Here is a 20107-nt window from a genome sequence, read left to right as displayed (position 1 = left end):
ATTGCGGAAACTAGAAAGTAGTTGTTATGTCCAGACAAATTACATATTAGAAAAAGTGGTGGAAATTTGTCATTTTGAAATAGGCGAGCTCTGAACTTGATTTCCTCTAGATCCAATTCCTCCAGAAATATCAAATATAGAATCCACAACAAGTTGATAATCCTTACACTTCCAAAGGATAAGAAACGGGCGGCAGCAAGTACCTGATACTCGCACAAGACTAGCAATTCCGTTAGGGATGATAAGGGTTTCTCTGAAAATATTTTAAAATTATTTGGAAGAACCACTCGAGTTCAACTGTTTTTTCAGGTTCACTGGTACCATATTATGGGATTTTTTATGCTCGAAAGGTAATTATACCTTCAACAAAACTAACTAACTTTGTCGTCAGTTTCATACTGTCAAAAATAATTTCACTTCTGCCTTTACTTCCGCACAGCTCTGGCGGATACCTAACTTTTTTAGCAGCCGAGCATTTCCAGGTCACGTGTGGTGTCTGAAAATGTGCAAATGCGTAAAAACACTTACTGCGTATCATTATCATCCCCTTTTATGAACAAACGATATCCGACAAAACTCAATATATTGGGTACAAGAAATGATAATAATAGCAGTACAGTACCATTTTCAGAATATTTTTTCTTACATTTTTTCACAACAAACATAAGCAATAATACCAAACAACCGAAATACCACAATAATCCTAGTATTATTTCAATAACGTTCAACAGGTTCATAGATTTAGTAAGCCAGTTGTCATTCTCTTCGAAATAGTGTTGCTTATGATTGTCAGCACTGCACGGAGCATACGGTAGGTATTGGAATAGAATAATTGAATTCAGAATCCAAATTGAGCTATACAGTGCAGAAGCGACTAGTGTAAAAATAGCGTATCTCTTGGCACCCTGCCAATTTAATTTCTTATTTTGTATTACTGTAGCAGCCATAACTACAGTGATCCATGGTGATGCAGTCAGAGAAAAGTACTGGGACCATACGCTGAGAAACTTAAATCCCATATCCACGTGGTTCATATATCCAATGCAATTTTTGTGTTCGATATAAGTAAGGACCGCCCATATTTGATTAACTCCAGCAGTCACTAACTGCATCAAATCCGTTCCACAGATAACAGTAAGGAATATAAAATTTGGGATGGTGGAGACTTTGAGGGATAAAACGAAAAGATGGATGAGATTAGTGACAAATCCAAAAATAGAGAGAATAAGGTCAGGGTACTTGATAAGATATTCCACGTCGAAGTACACGGAAGAGGTGTTGTCAAGAGACATATTAATATTCCGGAAGAAATGTGGTGGAGAGAATGAAATGAAACTGAAAATGTGTGTTTGGGTGGAGACAAGGTGCATAATTATATGGTGCCCGTAGCAACCAGAAACCATTGCTGAATTCTGTTGTTTTTCTTCTCCGTTGGAATGCATTTTATATAGTTTGATTTATTGCGGAAACAAGAAAGTACATAATTGTTCTGTCCAGAAAAATACAAATTACAAAAGATGAAAAAAAATTTCATTTTGAAATTGGTGTGCTCTCAACTTTGATTATTCTCGATCCAACTCCTCCAGTAATATCAAATATAGAATCGACGACAAGTTGATAATCTTTACATTTCCAAAGAATAAGAAACGGGCGGCAACAAGTACCTATTACTCGCACGACACTAGCGATTCTGTTAGGGATGATAAGGGTTTCTCTGAAAATATTTTGAAGTCCGTGTACCAAATTCAACTGTTTTTTCAGGTTCACTGATACCATATTATGGGATTTTTTATGCTCGAAAGGTAATTATACCTTCAACAAAACTAACTAACTTTGTCGTCAGTTTCATACTGTCGAAAATAATTTCACGTGTGGTGTCTGAAAAGGTGCAAATGCGCAAAAGCACTTACTGAGTTGCATTATCATTCCCTTTTGTGAACAAACGATATTCAACAACACTCAAGATATTGGGTACAAGAAACGATAATAATAGCAGTACAGTACCATTTTCAGAAAATTTTTTCTTACATTTCTTCACAACAAACATAAGCAATAATACCAAACAACTAGAATTCCACGAAAATTCTAGTAAAAATTCAATAACGGCCATCAGGATAGTGGAATTAGTAACCCAGTTGTCATTCTCTACCATATAGTGTTGCTTATGATTGTCAGTACTGCACGGAGCATACGGTAGGTATTGGAATAGAATAAATGAATTCAGAATCCAAATTGAGCTATACAGAGCAGAAGCGACTAGTGTAAAAATAGCGTATCTCTTGGCACCCTGCCAACCTATTTTCTTATTTCGTATTACTGTAACAGCCATGACTAGAGTAATCCATGGCGCTGCAGTCAGAGAAAAGTATTGGGACCATATGCTGAGAAACTTGAATCCAGCATCCACGTGGTTCATATATCCAATGCAGTTTTTGTGTTCGATATAAGAAAGGACCGCCCATACTTGTACAATTCCAGAAGTCACTAATTGCAGCAAATCCGTTCCACAGATAAAAGTAAGAAATATAAAATTTGGGATGGTGGACACTTTGAGAGATAAAATAAAAAGATGGATAAGGTTAGTGACAAATCCAAAAATAGAGAGAATAAGATCGGGGTATTTGATAAGATATTCCACGTCGAAGGTGATGGAAGTGTTGTCCAAAGACATATTAATATTCGGAAGAAATGTGGAGAGTGAAAGAAATGAAATTGAAAAATGTGTGTTTGGGTGGAGACTTGTTTTGTAATAGAGATATATAATTATGGGGTGCACGCGGCAACAAGAAACCAATAACTTTTGAGTTTTTCATTTCAGTGTTCCAAAAAAAGAAAACCAATCAATATTTATGCTCACGACCACGAGTCCTCCTCTAGCACCCAGTTCAGCCTTTTCGGTAATCCTTTCCGTGCACAATTTCAGTTCAATTATCATATTTCCCTTCCAGAACCAATGTCTGCTAAGATCCTCACAATTCTTCAAACCATCAACGCGAGCAGTCACTCCATCGTGTGTATCCTAATGTCTTCCCAATATCGAGACGCGGCGAAAGTGAAATGTGGACCAAAGCGAACGAGGTCTTCGAGTGTTTTTTGTTGAATTTTTTTGTTTTTCTTCTCCATTGTAAAATAAATTTTTAAATTTTTAAAGTTATATTTATTGCGGAAACTAAAAAGTAGTTGTTGTCTCCAGACAAATTACATATTAGAAAAGGTGAAAAAAATTTGTCATGCCAATTTTTAATCGGAAAAATAGAATTTTATTTTGAAATGCTCTGAACTTTGTTTCTTCTAGATCCAATTCCTCCAGTAATATCAAATATAGAATCCACGACAAGTTGATAATCCTTGCACTTCCAAAGGATAAAAAATGGGCGGCAACAAGTACCTGATAATCGCATGAGACTAGCGATTCCGAGAGGGATGATAAGGGCTTCTCTGAAAATATTTTGAAGAGATTTGGAAAGATTGAATTCGTCGAGAACGGCTTAAGTCTGGAATGTCGTATGAAGCCGAATCATACTGTCGAAAATAATTTCATTTCAGTCTTTACTTCACGTACTGAGTTGAATATAAATCCCCGTTTGTGAACAAAAAATATCCGACAAAACTCAAGATATTGGGTACAAGAAACGATAATAATAGCAGTACAGTACCATTTTCAGAATATTTTTTCTTGCATTTTTTCACAACAAACATCACCAACAGTACCAAACAACCAAAATTCCAAAATGAATGAGATATTACTTCAATGTAGCGCGTCAGATTTATAGATGTAGTAAGCCAGTTGTCATTCTCTTCGAAATAATGTTGCGCATAATTGTCAGCACTGCACGGAGCATACGGTAGGTATTGGAATAGAATAATCGCATTCAGAATCAAAATTGAGCTATACACAGTCGAAGCGACAAATGCAAAAATCACGTATCTCTTCGCGCCCTGCCAACTTATTTTCTTATTTCGTATGACTGTGACAGCCATGACTACAGTAATCCATGGTGCTGCAGTGCGAGACAAACAATCGGTCCAGAAACTGAGAAACCTGAATCCAACATCCACGTGGTTCATATATCCAATGCAATTTTTGTGTTCGATATAACTAAGGACCGCCCATATTTTGTTAATTCCAGAAGTCACTAATTGCAGCAAATCCGTTACACAGATAAATGTAAGAAATATAAAATTTGGGATGGTGGACACTTTGAGGGATAAAACGAAAAGATGGATAAGGTTGGTGACAAATCCGAAAATAGAGAGAATAAGATCAGGGTACTTGATAAGATATTCCACGTCGAAGTACACGGAAGAGGTGTTGTTTAGAGACATACTATTAATATTATATTATATTATAATATTCGGAAGGAGTGAGAAAAGAATGAAATGAAATTGAAAATGTGTGTTTGGGTGGAGACTTGTTTTGTTATATAGATGAATAATTATGGGGTGCCCGTGGCAACAAGAAATCAATAACTTTTGAGTTTTTCATTTCAATTTTCCTAAAAAAAAGAAAACCAATCAATAAATATACTTCATATGTTAATGTTGGTGTCTACACGACCATCCTCGTCTACCACCCAGTTCAAACTTTTCACTGACACCTTTTCCATGCACATTTTCAGTTCAATTCTTATATGTTCCGTTCCAGAACCGTGGTTTTTTCAGTTTTCTGAGAAAACTAAAAATTTAGGTGAAACGAAAGTGTGTTCATCGAATTCTACGTACTCGATTACATAGGGGGAATAAGTTTTCATTCTTTTTCAGCGTTTTGGGCTCGCAGGGCAGTCCACCAAACATTTCAATAATCTCCCCATGACGCCCCAAGAGAAGAAAATGAATAACTCCGCCCACGTTCATTGCGGTCCCTATTTATAGTTTGATTTATTGCGGAAACTTAAAAGTGGTTGTTGTGTCCAGACAAATTACATATTAGAAAAGGTGAAAGAAATTTGTCATTGATTTAGGAAGTTATAGGAATAATTGAATTAGGCGCGCTCTGAACTTTGTTTCCTCTAGATCCAATTCCTCCAGTAATATCAAATATAGAATCCACAATAAGTTGATAATCTTTACATTTCCAAAGGATAAAAAATGGGCGGCAACAAGTTCCCGATACTCGCAGAAGACTAGTGATTCCGTGAGGGATGATAAGGGCTTCTCTGAAAATATTTAATAGTTATTTGGAAGAACCACTCGAGTCTGGATAGTCCTATTTAGCCGGATGTCAGAGCGTATTGTAAGCGGAAAAGAGACAGAAGTGAATTTTGTTTTTACCAGATTCAGCTGCTTTTTCAGGTTCACTGGCACCATATTATGGGATTTTTATGCTCGAAAGGTAAACCTTCAACACAACTAATTCACTTTGTCACCAGTTTTATACTGTCGGGACAAATTGCACTAACTTTTTTAGCGGCTCGACTTGTTCGCTGTGAGTGTGGAGTTCGAAAATGCAAGAAAACACTTACTGTGTTAAATTTTCTTCCCCGTTTGTGAACAAATGGCCCAAGAAAATACTCATGATATTGGGTACAAAAAACGATAATAATAGCAGTACAGTACCATTTTCAGAATATTTTTTCTTACATTTTTTCACTAAGAACATAAGAAATAGTCTCAAACAACCGAAATTCCACAATAACTCAGATATTATGTCAATAATTCTCAACAGGTTCATAGATTTAGTAAGCCAGTTGTCATTCTCATCCAAATAGTGTTGAAAATGACTGTCAGCACTGCACGGAGCATACGGTAGGTATTGGAATATAATAATTGAATTCAGAATAAAAAGTGAGCTATGCATGGTCGAAGCGACTAGTGTAAAAAGAGCATATCTTCTGGCTTCATGCCAACTTATTTTCTTATTTCGTATTACTGTAACAGCCATGACTACAGTAATCCATGGCGCTGCACTTGCAGAAATATATTGGGACCATACTCTGAGAAACTTGAATCCAGCATCCACGTTGTCCATATATCCAATGCAATTTTTGTGTTCGATATAAGTGAGGACCGCCCATATTTGATTAATTCCAGAGTCACCAGTGTCAGCAAATCTGTTCCGCAGATTAAAGTAAGAAATATAAAATTTGGGATGCTGGAGACTTTGAGGGATAAAACGAAAAGATGGATGAGGTTAGTGACTAAACCGAAAATAGAGAAGATAAGGTCTAGGTACTTGATAAGATATTCCACGTCGAAGTAGATGGAAATGTTGTCCAGAGACATATTAATATTCGGAAAGAGTAAGAAAAGAATGAAATGAAATTGAAAATGTGTGTCTGGGTGGAGACTCGATGTATGATTATATGGTGCTGGCAACCAGAAACCAAGACATTTTAAGTTTTTCATTTCAAACTTTCCAAACAAAAAAACCAAATCAATAATTATGCTCCATCTTATAATGTTGATATCTACACGACCACGAGTCCTCCTCTAGCACCCAGTTCAACTTCTCGGCAATCGGCGGGAACTTGTACCAATGAGCAGCATACATTTTAAGATTTCTGTAGATCACATAATCCGATTGTTTCCAGACGTGATCTTCGGTGACTTCTTTCAAGAATCCGAGTTCCACTCGCGGGAAGTTGTGGTCGTAGAGACGGTCGTTTTTCCAGAAAATGTCGCGCATCTGGAAATGCAGTTCTGTTTCAGGGGCTGAGCTTAATTCAGCCAGAAATTTAAAATCAGCAAATACAGAAACCGCTTCTTGATAGCATTTGAAAATCTTGACATCTGGATTACCGGACACATAGACAGACTCACCTTCTCCGCCTCCTCCTTTGTCAACAACTTCTGCTCCTGTCCGATTCTAAAAATGTATCGAATATATATTTTCAGAGTATCCCTGTGATCCAAGAAGGCGAGTCCTTGGCTTCTGGCAAACTCCTTGTCATACAGACACCGATTCTTCCACGGGTGAGGGGTGGTCTGGAACTTGGACAAGTTGAGAGAGTAGTTAGTCTGTGTGGTTTTCAAAAGAATAGAGAATGGCAGAGATCATATGGAGGCCAGGTCAACGATCATTGTATACGTGAAAGTTTGAAAGTGTTGAACTTTTTTTTCAAAAAAGGACTATCTCCGTTTACAATGGTCGTAATATAATCGAACATGCACACATCCTGACATCCGGACACCACCGACACTCACTCACCATCATCACATCATTTTTGAACCATGCGTCCTCCCAATTCCGCGTTACAGTATCCCCATCCACTGATCTCTTGAATTTCAGTGGCTTCAACGTGGTAGAAGTCGTCGTCCACCAACTGTTATCATCGGTTACTGTATCATTCGTGTCGTCGTAATAGAAGTCGTCTCCAGAATCCACTGTCAGTGTTGTCGTGACCTCCGATAAATCCGTTACTTCATTTATTTGATCTCCAAAATGTGGTTTTTCATCAATATTTCCAGAGCCTTCTGAACTATCATCCACATGGAAATCGTCCTCTCCAGAATCTTTAGGATGTGATGGGTTTGCAAATGATCCAATGAAGGGAGATTCAGATGACGTGGATGGTGATTCTGTGGTTGACTGGGGGACTGGCCACGTCTCATCAATCCACGCGTTCATGACACGTTTCGCATTTTGTGTAGAGTTTTGGCGATTGATTTGGAAGCGGAGCTGGAAAGAGATTTTCAAAATGTCGGACTCACAGACATCCAGACATACAGACACACAGACAGAAATACATATCGAGTGAAATTGCAGGGTTGTCACCAGCCGGACCAGTTTTAAACCAAAATATGATTTTTTTGTTTTTTTAAAAATCAAGTCTAGTTTTTCATTAAAAATTAAAAATTCAATCCAAAGATGAATATGTATGGTAAAAATAGCCAAAAAATAGTTTGCCAAGTCTGTTTTGGACATCTGGACAAACAGAAATACAGACTGACAGAGACACTCAAACTTCTGGCGCTCTGATCTGACGAACTTACAGAGACTTTTTTTTCAAAAATTCGAGTGTCTATTTTATCACGACTCTTGTCCGAATGTCACAGGTCCTCAATTTCAAAAAACCTACCCTCTTAACATCGTCAAACTTTGCATACGGAAATATATTTCGAAGCGTCATGACACCTATCTGATCCCAACCGAAACATTGGTGTATCATACATAAAATAGCTAATATTGGAATTGATTTCATTCTTTGAATGAAATAAAAAATGAATATAGTATGTTGGTAAATACACAATGAACTTTTATACCAATTTGGATTAAAATAGTGGGGAGGGAGGGAGGGAGATTTACTTTTCGAACGAAATGGAACAAAAATTAAAATTGAGTCATCAAAACTAAACTTTATTTTCTGTAAAAAGCAAACCAGTAGAATTGATATGGAGCTGGGTACTGTGGGTTACTGTAGGTCACTGTAGGTTACTGTAGAACTGGAGTTATTTTCTCAAACTCGTGAAAATTGTCAACATAATTCCTGTATTTTGATCGGGTTTAGTATTTTTTGTTCTCTGTGTTAAAAAATTTTTTCGGGTATTTCCTTTTATCCGGTTCTAAAAAGCTCTGTTTTCAAATGTCCCTGAGCAAACTACATACATATTTTTTATTCATTTCTTTAAAAAGCTGAGAAGGTTGTTATCAGCCCTTAGAGGTGGCCTAAAAAGAGGGTGGGGGCGTATTACCTATAAGGCAACATGGAAAAAGAAAATAAATATTTGCTTAACAGGTGTTAAACTACCTACACCAGTATGCTCATGTTTGTTTACTGATAAACATGACCCTCTCCTCATACAAAAGTTTTTTTTTTCAGAATACTTTTTTCCGGTATCAGATTATTTTCCTTCTCGAAAAATGTATAAACTCCTATGCCACCTTCTCATTTGTTCCAGTCTACCGTACCTGGTAAGTTACAGTAATCCCACAGCACCCCAAACCATCATTTTTCAGATAGATGCCGACGACGACACTTCTACAGTACCACCTACCGTAACCCAAACTGCCTCAACACAAAATTCTGAGGCTACAGTACCCACTACAGTATCCCCTACAGTAAACTCTACTACCGTACCTACTACCCCTGGAAAATGGTACGCCAGTTCTCAGGTACTGTACCTGAATAAGTTGGTGGCAGGATCGAAGAAAGTGATGAGTGATATTGAGGTGAGTGTGGTGGGACATCTGGACATTCGGATACACAGATAGACACGCAAAAATGAGGAAAATAAGAATTTTCAGCCTGGATCGCAGCTCTATCTAGCTTCCAACGATGATATTGAGAATTTGAGAAATATTTCGATTTCTTCAGGAACTCTCAATATAACGTGAGTTACCCCCGAGTCCTCCAACTCAACATTTCAAAAAATTTCAGTCTGGACGAACTTTACGACCTCGACTCAAATGGAAAACCAAAAAACTTCACCATCACTGACACCCTAACTATTTTTGTGCAAGATGCCAATTTGAACATGACTAATTTGACAGGAGTCTACTATATAACAACTAAGGAGCAGGCTCAAGGTACAGTAATCCTTGAATTTCAAAAAAGTTGATTTCCATTTCCAGACCCCACCTTCCATGTCTACGTCATCAAGACCAAACACAACATCACCTCTTCTGATGATTCTAATGGAACTTTTATCATTCTGAACACCCAACTGATAAATTTTCATAAAGAAGATAGTGATGCTCCTCAGAAAACCTCATTTGTCTCCGGGATAGTTCAGCCGGAAACCAGTGTTTTGTGGTTCCATTGGGGGCTACCATCGGCAACGAACGGTGGGGAGGCGAATCGATTTTTTGCATATCCAATGAAGTTGGGGACAGAATCACGGTAGGTACAGTGCGGTTCTGGCACTTTCCAGTTGAAAATGACCAGAGGGTGTTACGGTATCACTGATAATCCCATAAAGTAAATTATGTATAAACCATACAGAACAAAGGTAGGTCTTCATTTTTGTAGTTGACAACTTTTTTGTACGGACACTCCCTAGAGAGTATGGTCATTTTAAGGGGACACCTCAAAAATCACTCTATTTTGCAGTGGACGATTTGAGGGACAAATTACTTTGTCGTTATGTAACTTTTTAGGGAGTGTCCGTGCAAAAAAGTTGTCAACTACAAAAATGAAGCTCTACCTTTGTTCTGTATGGTTTACCTTGTGGGACAATCAGTGATACCGTGACACCCTCTCAAAGTTAGACATTTTCACAGTACACCTATCTAGGATCTTACTACAGTAACCCTTCCTAGATTCTTCACTCATATCGAGCCTCTCCAAGTCCCCCTCGACTATTGGCATTTCCGATCTTTTGGAAAATTCGATTTGACCATTGAAAATCGGTATCAGAGGAGTCAAGTCTACACTACAACTGGAATAGATACCACTGGCATCGTGATAAATAACGGGAAATATTTCGAGCACAATGTGAAATTTCTGAATATGTCGACAAAAGCGAGGACTAGTGGGGCAGTGGTATGTCCGGTTAGTCAGATGTATAGACTTTTAATTTTTTCAGATTTCAACCTTTCCCAGTTCCAAGGACTTCATTAACTTCACTTTTTCTGATAACTTTGGAGCTTCAAACTCTGCCAGGTGAACACTTTTTTTATCTGCATATGAAATCATTCAATTTTTTGAATTTGAACATTACAGCTTCAACAACGAGTCAAAAGAAACCCATTCCATCCTCTCCACTACCATCCAAGCCACCGAGCTAACAATCAGTTCCACTAGCTTCACCCCTGGAAAATTCTACTGTCAATATTATGGCTACTCGGGAGACCTTTTGCCAACAACGCAAGGAACTACTGTGATAACTATACAGGGCAACACTACAGTAATTGCGGGTAACAGTACAGTAAGCACTACTCCAGGGAGTACTGTCACTACTGTCACTACTACCACATCTGCAACAACGACTATAGGAACTACCACAGCTGGGGGAAACGGACAATTTTCAATTTTTGTATGGGTTTTGGTTTTATCATTGTTTTCTGTGCAGGAATAAACTTTCATGTACATAGTGCTTCACATAATCTTTGCATCATCTCTTCAAATGTCCTAAACTGAAAATTTCAAAATTTTCGTGAGTGGATTTAAAAATAATACGTAAATACGTTCAACTTTACTTTAGCAATTAAAACACCAAAACTTAATTTATTCATTGAATCAACTTATCATCTTTCATAGTGAAAACAAATTTTCGTTTCTTCTTATTATCTCGGAACATTGCAAATTCTAATTCCGGAGTGTTATACACTTCTTTCCGCGGTCCTACAGAAACTTCCAAATTTCTGAAATCAGCCAATATCTCCTCCTGACAAAACTTTATGATAGTTGGCATTATACAATCCCTCTCGCCAAACATTGAACATATCGACACTTCACTGAAGAACGTATAAACGCTTATGTTCGCCAGACAGCTGTATTCCAGCAAACTTGGTCGCAGTTTGAAAATTTCAGTAAAGTTTGTTGGCGAGGCTTGAAAGATGTCAGTGAATATTCTCATGCTATTTTCATTAGCACTTAGATCCAAGCAAGAGTTGTCTATGCAGTTCTGAAATTGGTATCGAGTTTATTGGAGGTATGGATACTGTCATAGTTACCTGGTACTGTTTGTTCAATTCCAAAACTTCTTCAACCTCAGCACTTGATCGATTGGTTATTGACAAGAATGGAATTTTCATAGTTTTTGAACTAAATTTACCGAGGAAACATTCACATTGCAATCTGTTGAATTTGTCGTTGGGACTTGCACAGAACCCGTCAAACACTGCAGGTCTAGTTGTGTATAATTCCAAAACTTCATCATAGTTTTTTTGGAAGAAATTGTAATGCTCAGTCTCGCACACATTCTTGGCAATATTCAAAAAGCACTGCTTTTGAGTTTTGAAAATCTGACTGGACAAGTTTCCCTGTAAATAAAATGTTTAAATTTGGAACATTATCAAGCCACTAACAATAATTATATCTTGAGTGCAATTCTCTTCATCATCAAATAATTTCCACATAAAGGGTACCATGCATTTGTAATCAAACATATATTTTCTGGAACCAATATCATCGCAAGATATTTCAAAAACTTCTTTTTCTGATTTCCCTTTGAAACACTCGAGGCCAGATACACACTTCTAAAAAAAACAGTGCTACAGTAAGAAGAAATTCAACCTACATACCATAACATTCTGACATTGCTCTGTATAATTCTTCCACTCATTTGAAAGCGGCAGAAAACTAGAGGGAATTTTGAAATAGATTGCATTTTTCTTCTCCAACTGGGTCTTACATACATTTTCAGTTTTCTTAATACAAATCACTGAAGCGTCACCACGACTGATAACAGAATCGATTAGATTTGGTATAAGAAGAGATAGGAATAGTTGGAAAATTAACTGCATTACATATTAGCACGGCACACTTCTTACAACTGCGCTCTACCGAAACCAAAGAAAATAGTGGGCGAAATTGAGAGACTCGGAGAAAATGAGACAGTTTTCAAGAGGGATTTCGGTGGAGCGCAGTTGTAAGAACCGTGCGGAGCTAATAGAGTATCGGCAACAAACTAAAGAGGATAGTGCGGGCGTGCGCGCATTTTATACAGAACAAATTTTGGTTTCGAAAGGTCAGAGAATGCCATATGAATCACTGCAATGAAGAACGTGAGTGTACATAGTTATTTGATCCGATCAGTCGTCCAGGTTGGTAACAAAAGTTCAATTTGTACATAATTTTTTGGAATGGGAAGGTAAGCAACGAAGTTTTTCTACTATTTCAATCATAAAGTTTTTAAACAATAAATAAAAAATGTGCGTTGGCATTTAATATAAGTTCGGTTGATCTCCTTCACCACATAGAGGTTCAGCATCTCGGAGGGGTGGCTCGTTGGTACTAGTTTTCTTATCTATTGTCTGTGGATCTCCCTTCACCACAAAGACGTTTCCTGAATATCACTGCAAAATTTGTTTTCAAAACGATTCTTGTATTTCTAACCTTTTCATAAAAATTGTCATTTTGGAGTCGGGAAGCTTTGCTGAAGATGGAGTCAATCAGCAGCTTAGTTTGTTTGCTGGAATTTTGTGCGTTGTAAAATAGAAAAAATTAAAAGTAAAATTCGCTGAAAAAAGAACGATTAGCTTATCAAGGAATATACGAGAAATAAAAATGTTTCTAATACATAAATCTATAACACTAAAAATGCACCTTACCTGACTAATTGCAGACTCCGGTGTTGGCGAACTTCCACACACATACCATATTTAGAGAAAATACTTCTTTATCGCGTTTCCCTTTTCTTTCCGCAGCAGGTTCACTTTTCACCGTTTTTTTTGCGAAAAAACCACCTTCTAAAAATAACATTTTATTCCGCCTTCTGCCCTCCGCTATTTCATAAACCGCATTCCTCTCAACTTTGTTTCCTATGCGATATTTACTATTTGGTTAAAATTATATGTACCTTTAATACCGACCGGTAAGAATTTGCAAATCGATAATACGTAAATACGCTCTACCATACTTTATTAATCGAAAACAAATGAACCAAAACTTGATTTATTCATTCAATTCACTTATCATCTTTCACAGTAAAAACAAATCTTCGTTTCTTCTTATTATCCCGGAACATTGCAAACTCAAACTCCGGAGTGTTATACACCTCCCTTCGCGGTCCCACAGAAACTTCCAAATTTCTGAAATCAGCCAATATCTCCTCCTGACAAAACTTTGTGATAGTTGGCATAATACAATCCTCCTTCTCTCCAAGATTTGTACATAACGACACTTCACGGAAAAACGTGTAGATAGTATTGTTAGCCAGACAACTGTACTCCAGCAATCTTGGCCGTAGCTTGAAAATTTTGGTTAGATTTGTAGGCGAGGCTTGAAAGGTGTCAGTGAATATTCTGGTGTTATTCTCCTCACCAATTCTTTGATATAAGCAAAGGTTGTCAAAACAATTCTGAAATTGGTATAAAATTTGTTGAATATATGGATGCTGTCGCAGTTACCTGGCCTTGTTTGTTCAGTTCCAAAACTTCTTGAACCTCTGTATTCGATCGGTTGGTTATTGATAAAAATGGGATTTTCATGGTTTTTGAACCAAATTCACCAAAGAAATTTTCGCATTGCATTCTGCTGAATTTGTCGTTGGGACTCGCACAGAACCCGTCATCCACTGCAGGTCTAGTTGTGTATAATTCCACAACTTCGTCATAATTCTTTTGGAAAAAATTGAAGTTCTCGGTGTCACAAACATTCTTGGCGATGTTCAAAAAGCATTGCTTTTGAGTTTTGAAAATCTGAGTGGACAAGTTTCCCTGTAAATAAAAACTCAGGATATTAAAGCAGTAGCAAGTTACAAACAATAATTATATCATCCGTGCAATTATGTCCTCCATCAAAGAGTTTTCTCAAAAAGCGTGACATGCATGTGTAATCAAACGTATATCTTCCTGAACCCACAGCATCACAAGATGTTTTAAAAACTTCTATTTCTGATTTCCCTTTGAAACACTCGAGGCCAGATGCACACTTCTAGAAATAAGGAGTGGTACAGTAAGAATAAATTTGATCTTCAAACATACCATAACATTCTGACATTGCTCTGTGTAATTCTTTAACACACTGGAAAGCGGTGGAAAATTAGAGGGAATATTATTCAAAAGTGAATTTTTCTTCTCCAACTGAGTCTTACATCCATTGTTAGTTTCAGTAATACAAATAATTGGATCATCACCACGACTGATGATAGATTCTACTAGAATTGGTATGAGAAGATATAGGAATAGTTTGAAAATGAACTGCATCACATAGAGAATGGGCAAAAAAATAAAGAGGATAATTCGCGCGATGGAGGCGTTTTATACAGAACAATTTTTGGTTTCAAAAGGTCAGAGAATGCCATATGAATCATTGAAGAACGTGAGTGTACATTGTTATCTGATCCGATCAGTCGCCCAGGTTGGTCACAAAAGTTCAATTTGCACGTAATTTTTTTTGAAGCATTTTACTAACTTTTTTTGCATGTTTTTACTATTTTAATTATATAATTATCAACTTCGGGCCGGGCTGAAGAAAACTTGCAGCGATTAAATATAAAAATTTCGAAATTTTTGTAATTTTTTGTTTGTAAATCAATGCTTGAAATCCAATTTCATTCATTAAATTCATAAAACTTTACAAATATTCAAAATCCGCCATCACCTCTTGCTGACACATCTTCGAAACAACAAACAAGGCACAATTATCTTTTTGTCCCATAATACACAACATTTGCTTTTCCAAAAAATCCAAATAAGTCATATTAGTCAAACACTTGTACTCCAATAATTTAGGACGGCGATCCAATATTAATGTGAGGTTAGCAGGAAGTGTCTCGAAATCATCACACATTCGTTTGACTCCAGCTCTCCTTCCGGGGTCTTGGTCGAACAAGCAGCTGTCTTGTGTGCATGTCTGGAATTTTGAGAAGATTTTTAAAAACTTTCAGTAAAGAATTTACTTACCTGACACTCCCTACACAAGCTCACAATTTCCTTTACATCAGAAGACGTCGCATTCAAAAACGGTATCTCCGCTGCTTTCGCTTTAACTCCAGCCGCCAAACTTTCACATTGCATTTTATAAAACTTGTCGCTTGGGTTGGTACAGACATTGTTCGCCGGTTGGTCGGTGTACAGTTCCATCAGATCGTCATAGTTTTGTTGGAAAAATTGGAAGTGTTCCGGTTTGCATGTGTCTTGAGCCATTTTCAAGAAACAAGGCTTGCCATTTTTGAAAATTGTATGGGCAGCGGTGAGGTTTCTCTGGAAATTGGATGGTTGCATGGAGTAAGAACTCGGATAGATTATCACTTTTCTTACTTTGACTGGGAATACCGAATTTATTCTAACAGACCGGCACTTCTAAACGTTCTATTTCAGTTTATTTTCAGCTTTTTCGATAATCAATCGAAGTCTTTAAAAGCTGTAATATTGTTTTATTCAACGTTTTCTCCACATGTAGAATAAAAAAATGACGGAAAAAGGCATGTTAATTTTATAATTTTTATTCGAAAAAACGCGAAAAGTGGCGAAAACTCGGGAAAAATCGGCGGATTGTGTTGGACCTTACCCTAGATTGCTGAAAGGACGCGGTACTTAAATTCAAAGACGGCAAATTTCGCGGGTTCAAAAAATTTTCAAGAAAATGTGTTTTGATAATACATAATGAACCAACAGGCTAGGAGACTTGAAAAACAGGCCAACCAAAAATAGAATCCCTCCAAAATATACTTACCAATTCATCACCAAACTGGTGTGTACATTCGTAACCACCATCGTAAACTTTCTCCAACACAAGTCTCAAGCAGCTGTGATCAAACGGATAGGTTTTTGTACCGATGTAATCACGAGTGGTTTCAAAAATCGACTCATTCAATTTACCCTTGTAGCAATCTTGTTCGGAGGCACAGTCCTGGAAAAATAATAGGTTGAGAACACCCCGATAAAATATGACTTACCAAGTACTTCTGATATGTCTCCGTATAATTCTTCCATGCATTCTTTAGTGGTGGGTACCGGGAATTCACAATTCCTTTCGCTACCTCATTTTTTGTTTCCAGTTGTTCTTGACATGCTTCATTGATTTCGGTGACGCAGGATGCGGTAGCAAACGGAAAGAGGAGAACAGGTATGAATAATTGGAATAGTTTCATGTTTGACACCAGTCGTACCCAAAAACTATAAATTTGTAATCTGAGGGGAGGTGTAAATTCACAGACCTATTTTTTGGATTAAAAAGGCCAGCAGAGACACGAATTTCCTAGAGTCGAGTATCTTCAACAACAAAGTTTGTGAGTGTTTAAATTTAGAACCACGTCAGTTGTTGGAGGGTGACAAGAGGAGAAAACATTGCAAGATCTATGTTTCGAATGATCAAAGAATAGAGGAGGGCACATTAAAACAGAAGATCAGAGGAGCTAAATGATGGAATAATAGAATATGGTTTATTCAAGCCAGTTTTCTTGTACCAGCAATAAAAAAACATCAACTTGATCGGACAGACTTAATAATATCATTTCCTGGCTTACTGATTTTCTGTCTGATCGAACATTCTCTGTCAAGATTGATGACTTCGTTGGCACTCCCTCTGCTACTATCCCCTCCGGTGTCCCCCAGGGCTCCGTCTCTGGCCCTCTCTTGTTTTTAGTCTTTATTAATGATCTCCTGCTCAAACTTGCTGACATTTCATCGCTACGTATCGCAGCTTTCGCTGACGATATTAAGCTGTACTCTCATGATCCTCTAGCACTTCAAATGGGAATAGACTTGGTAGAGTCTTGGGCTTCTGATAACTCCTTACCTCTGGCCCACTCTAAGACTGCCCTTCTTCGTCTCGGACCTCGAAACTTTTCTCACCCGTACACTATTGGAGGTTCCCTCATTGATTCCGTTGATTCTGTTAGGGATTTAGGTTTATTAATAGAACCTAATCTCAAGTTCACTAGACACATTAATCGGGCTGTTGCTCTCGCCTTACTCCGTTCAAAACAACTACTGAAATCTTTCAAATCCAACTCTCCCCAATTTTATATCTTCCTATTCAAAACTTATGTACTCCCTCTAGTTGAATACTGCTCCGTCGTTTATTCACCTCCACCATCATCTAAACTAGCGCACAAGCTCGAAACTCCTCTCAGATTCTTTTCACGGAAAATTCTTCAACGCTGTAACACACCTTATTGTTCCTACTCGGATCGCCTCTCCCAACTTGACCTCTTTTCTATGCGCCACCGTAGGCTCAAAGCGCAACTACTTCTCTTATACAATCTCATAATCGGCGCCTCATATTTTCCTAGTATTGAGACCCATGTCAGGTTAAGTTCCTCCTACCGTCGCCCAATGTCTCTTATCTGTATAAATCCTAATTGCTCTAATTTTTTCTCAACTGTAATACCTATTTGGAATGCCTTAACTATTAATGTCCCCCATTTTCTTTGCCCATCGGAATTCAAGTCTCTTCTTGTGAATAATATTGCACGATTCTGATTTTTTTTTTCTTTCTTTATTCTCCCTCCCCCTTGCCCACCTATTTTTTAATTCCTTATTTCCCGGTTTCCTTTCTCAGGTTTAGTCTCGTGAGGGACTTTACCTGACCTCCAGTGACTTTTTCTGTATATTTAAATAGTTAAATAAAATATCAAATATCAATGCAATCAGTTAAATACATAGGTTTATTTAGAATATGGAAAAAATAGGACTGAATAGAAATTGAGAAATTGCGATTTGATTTTTTGTTGAACTAATATAAATTTGTGAATTTTTATTTTGAAAATACACGCAAAGGGATTAGAAGTGTAGCTAGTAGTTTTCTTTTTTTGACTGATGCTTTCTATATCTGCAATATCGAGCAATTTTATTTATTACACTATGCTTTATCTTTGAGAAGAACGGTTCTGGAATGGGAAATTTCTGAAAATGCTTACTGCCAAGACTCCATACTGTTATAAATGTAACCGGATATCCGCTCCTATTTCATACCTTTTAGAAAAAATTTTAAGTAACAACCTAGTGTTAATTTAGTTCACCGGCATAAGAGACATACTACATACAAAAAAGTTCGTGCAAATTGAATATTTATGATTAACCTGGGCGACAGATCGGATCAGATAACTCTTTACACTCACATTGCAATTATTCACATTTCCATTCTATGGCCTTTCAAAACCGAAAATTTAGTTATCCTTTCTGTATATAATGCATACACGCCCGCATTATCCTCGTTTATTTGTTGCCAATTTTCTATGTGATGCAGTTAATTTTCAACCTATTCATATCTCTTCTTATACCAAATCTAGTCGATTCTTATATCCGTCGTGATGATGAACCAGTGATTTGTATCGCTGAAACTGACAATGGATGTCGGACTCACATCAGTTGGAGAAGAAAAATGCAATGTATTATAAAATTCCCACTAATTTTCCACCGCTTTCAGATGTGTTAAAGAATTATAGCGAGGAATGTCAGAATGTTATGGTATGTATTACAGGTCAAATTGTTGCTTACTGTAGAACTGTTTTTTTCTAGAAGTGTGCATCTGGCTTGGAGTGTTTCAAAGGAAAATCAGAAATAGAAGTGTTTCTAACATCTTGTGATGAAGTGGGTGCAAGAAGATATACGTTTGATCACACTTGTATGGCACCCTTTTTGAAAAAACTCTTTGATGGAGGACATAATTGCACGGAAGATATAATTATTGTTAGTGGTTTCGCCACGTTTTAAATGTTCAAAGTTTTTATTTACAGGGAAACTTGTCCACTCAGATTTTCAAGCCTCAAAAGCAGTGTTTTTTGAACATTGCCAAAAATGTTTGTGACACTGAGAATTTTAATTTTTTCCAAAAAAATTATGATGAAGTTATGGAATTATACACAACCAGACCTGTAGTGGATGACGGATTCTGTGCAAGTCCCAACGACAAATTCAACAAGATGCAATGCGAATATTTTATTGGTGAATTTAACTCAAAAACTTTGAAAATACCATTGTTTTCAATAACCAATCGATCGAGTGCTGAGGTTGAAGAAGTTTTGAAATTGAACGAACAGTGCCAGGTAACTATGACAGCATCGATACCTCTAATAAATTTTATACCAATTTCAGAATTGTTTAGACAACTCTTGCTTGGTGCGAAGAGTTGAAGAGAAGAATAACAATAAAATATTCACTGACACTTTTCAAGCCTCACCTACAACCCTTACCAAAATTTTCAAGCTACGACCGAGATTGCTAGAGTACAGTTGTCTGACGAAAATCACTATTTATGATTTCTTCAGTGAAGTGTCGTTCTGTTCAAATCTTGGAGACAAGGAGGATTGTATTATGCCAACTATCACAATGTTATGTCAGGAAGAGATATTGGCGGATTTCGAAAATTTGGAAGTTTCTGTGGGACCACGGAAGGAGGTGTATAACACTCCGGAATTTGAGTTTGCAATGTTTCGGGATAATAAGAAGAAACGAAGATTTGTTTTTACTATGAAAGATGATAGGTTGCTCGTATGAATAAATCAAGTTTTGGTTCATCTGTTTTCGATTAATAAAGTAGGGTAGAGCGTATTTACGTGTTTTTGGTTTACGAGTACTCGCCGGTCGCTATTAAAAGTACATCTAATGTTTTCCGAA

The 20107-nt window shown here is 37.2% G+C and overlaps 6 protein-coding genes and 1 pseudogene across 7 annotated transcripts; 3 read left to right on the top strand and 4 right to left on the bottom strand.

Annotated features, from left to right (window-relative positions):
• Window positions 1–69: 69 nt before the first annotated feature.
• Window positions 70–1292, bottom strand: GCK72_020998 (annotated as a pseudogene). Its single transcript has 2 exons — window positions 694–1292; window positions 70–253 (listed from the first exon to the last, which is right to left on the bottom strand). Coding segments are annotated over exons 1-2 (783 nt in total).
• A 1277-nt stretch (window positions 1293–2569) lies between these two features.
• On the top strand, window positions 2570–7351 carry GCK72_020997 (uncharacterized protein; the record flags this gene model as incomplete). Its single annotated transcript, XM_053733934.1, has 7 exons — window positions 2570–2578; window positions 2819–2897; window positions 2949–3078; window positions 5641–5745; window positions 5953–6067; window positions 6835–6912; window positions 7229–7351. The coding sequence occupies 7 exons, from the start codon at window positions 2570–2572 to the stop codon at window positions 7349–7351; spliced, it is 639 nt and encodes a 212-aa protein (XP_053582847.1).
• Window positions 6374–8069, bottom strand: GCK72_020996 (uncharacterized protein; the record flags this gene model as incomplete). The annotated part of the gene is made up of 4 exons (XM_053733933.1): window positions 6374–6625; window positions 6760–6924; window positions 7148–7618; window positions 8019–8069. 4 exons carry the CDS (start codon window positions 8067–8069, stop codon window positions 6374–6376), a joined length of 939 nt encoding a protein of 312 aa, XP_053582846.1.
• Window positions 8070–8800: 731 nt separating this feature from the next.
• GCK72_020995 (uncharacterized protein) lies at window positions 8801–10956 on the top strand (the record flags this gene model as incomplete). Its single annotated transcript, XM_003100570.2, has 8 exons — window positions 8801–8851; window positions 8897–9109; window positions 9185–9270; window positions 9318–9466; window positions 9512–9779; window positions 10199–10421; window positions 10465–10541; window positions 10602–10956. The coding sequence occupies 8 exons, from the start codon at window positions 8801–8803 to the stop codon at window positions 10954–10956; spliced, it is 1422 nt and encodes a 473-aa protein (XP_003100618.2).
• A 153-nt stretch (window positions 10957–11109) lies between these two features.
• On the bottom strand, window positions 11110–14749 carry GCK72_020994 (uncharacterized protein; the record flags this gene model as incomplete). Its single annotated transcript, XM_053733932.1, has 7 exons — window positions 11110–11505; window positions 11555–11863; window positions 11909–11996; window positions 13514–13902; window positions 13952–14260; window positions 14307–14477; window positions 14528–14749. 7 exons carry the CDS (start codon window positions 14747–14749, stop codon window positions 11110–11112), a joined length of 1884 nt encoding a protein of 627 aa, XP_053582845.1.
• Window positions 14750–15119: 370 nt separating this feature from the next.
• GCK72_020993 (uncharacterized protein) lies at window positions 15120–16638 on the bottom strand (the record flags this gene model as incomplete). The annotated part of the gene is made up of 4 exons (XM_003100444.2): window positions 15120–15398; window positions 15449–15748; window positions 16221–16397; window positions 16444–16638. 4 exons carry the CDS (start codon window positions 16636–16638, stop codon window positions 15120–15122), a joined length of 951 nt encoding a protein of 316 aa, XP_003100492.2.
• A 2703-nt stretch (window positions 16639–19341) lies between these two features.
• GCK72_020992 (uncharacterized protein) lies at window positions 19342–19987 on the top strand (the record flags this gene model as incomplete). Its single annotated transcript, XM_053733931.1, has 2 exons — window positions 19342–19536; window positions 19586–19987. 2 exons carry the CDS (start codon window positions 19342–19344, stop codon window positions 19985–19987), a joined length of 597 nt encoding a protein of 198 aa, XP_053582844.1.
• Window positions 19988–20107: the final 120 nt, after the last annotated feature.

Source organism: Caenorhabditis remanei, chromosome V (genome assembly GCF_010183535.1).
Source record: "Caenorhabditis remanei strain PX506 chromosome V, whole genome shotgun sequence".
Classification (NCBI taxonomy): Eukaryota; Metazoa; Nematoda; class Chromadorea; order Rhabditida; family Rhabditidae; genus Caenorhabditis; species Caenorhabditis remanei.
The sequence above is the reverse complement of the archived record's forward strand: the minus strand, read 5'-3'. Positions and strand labels throughout refer to the sequence as shown.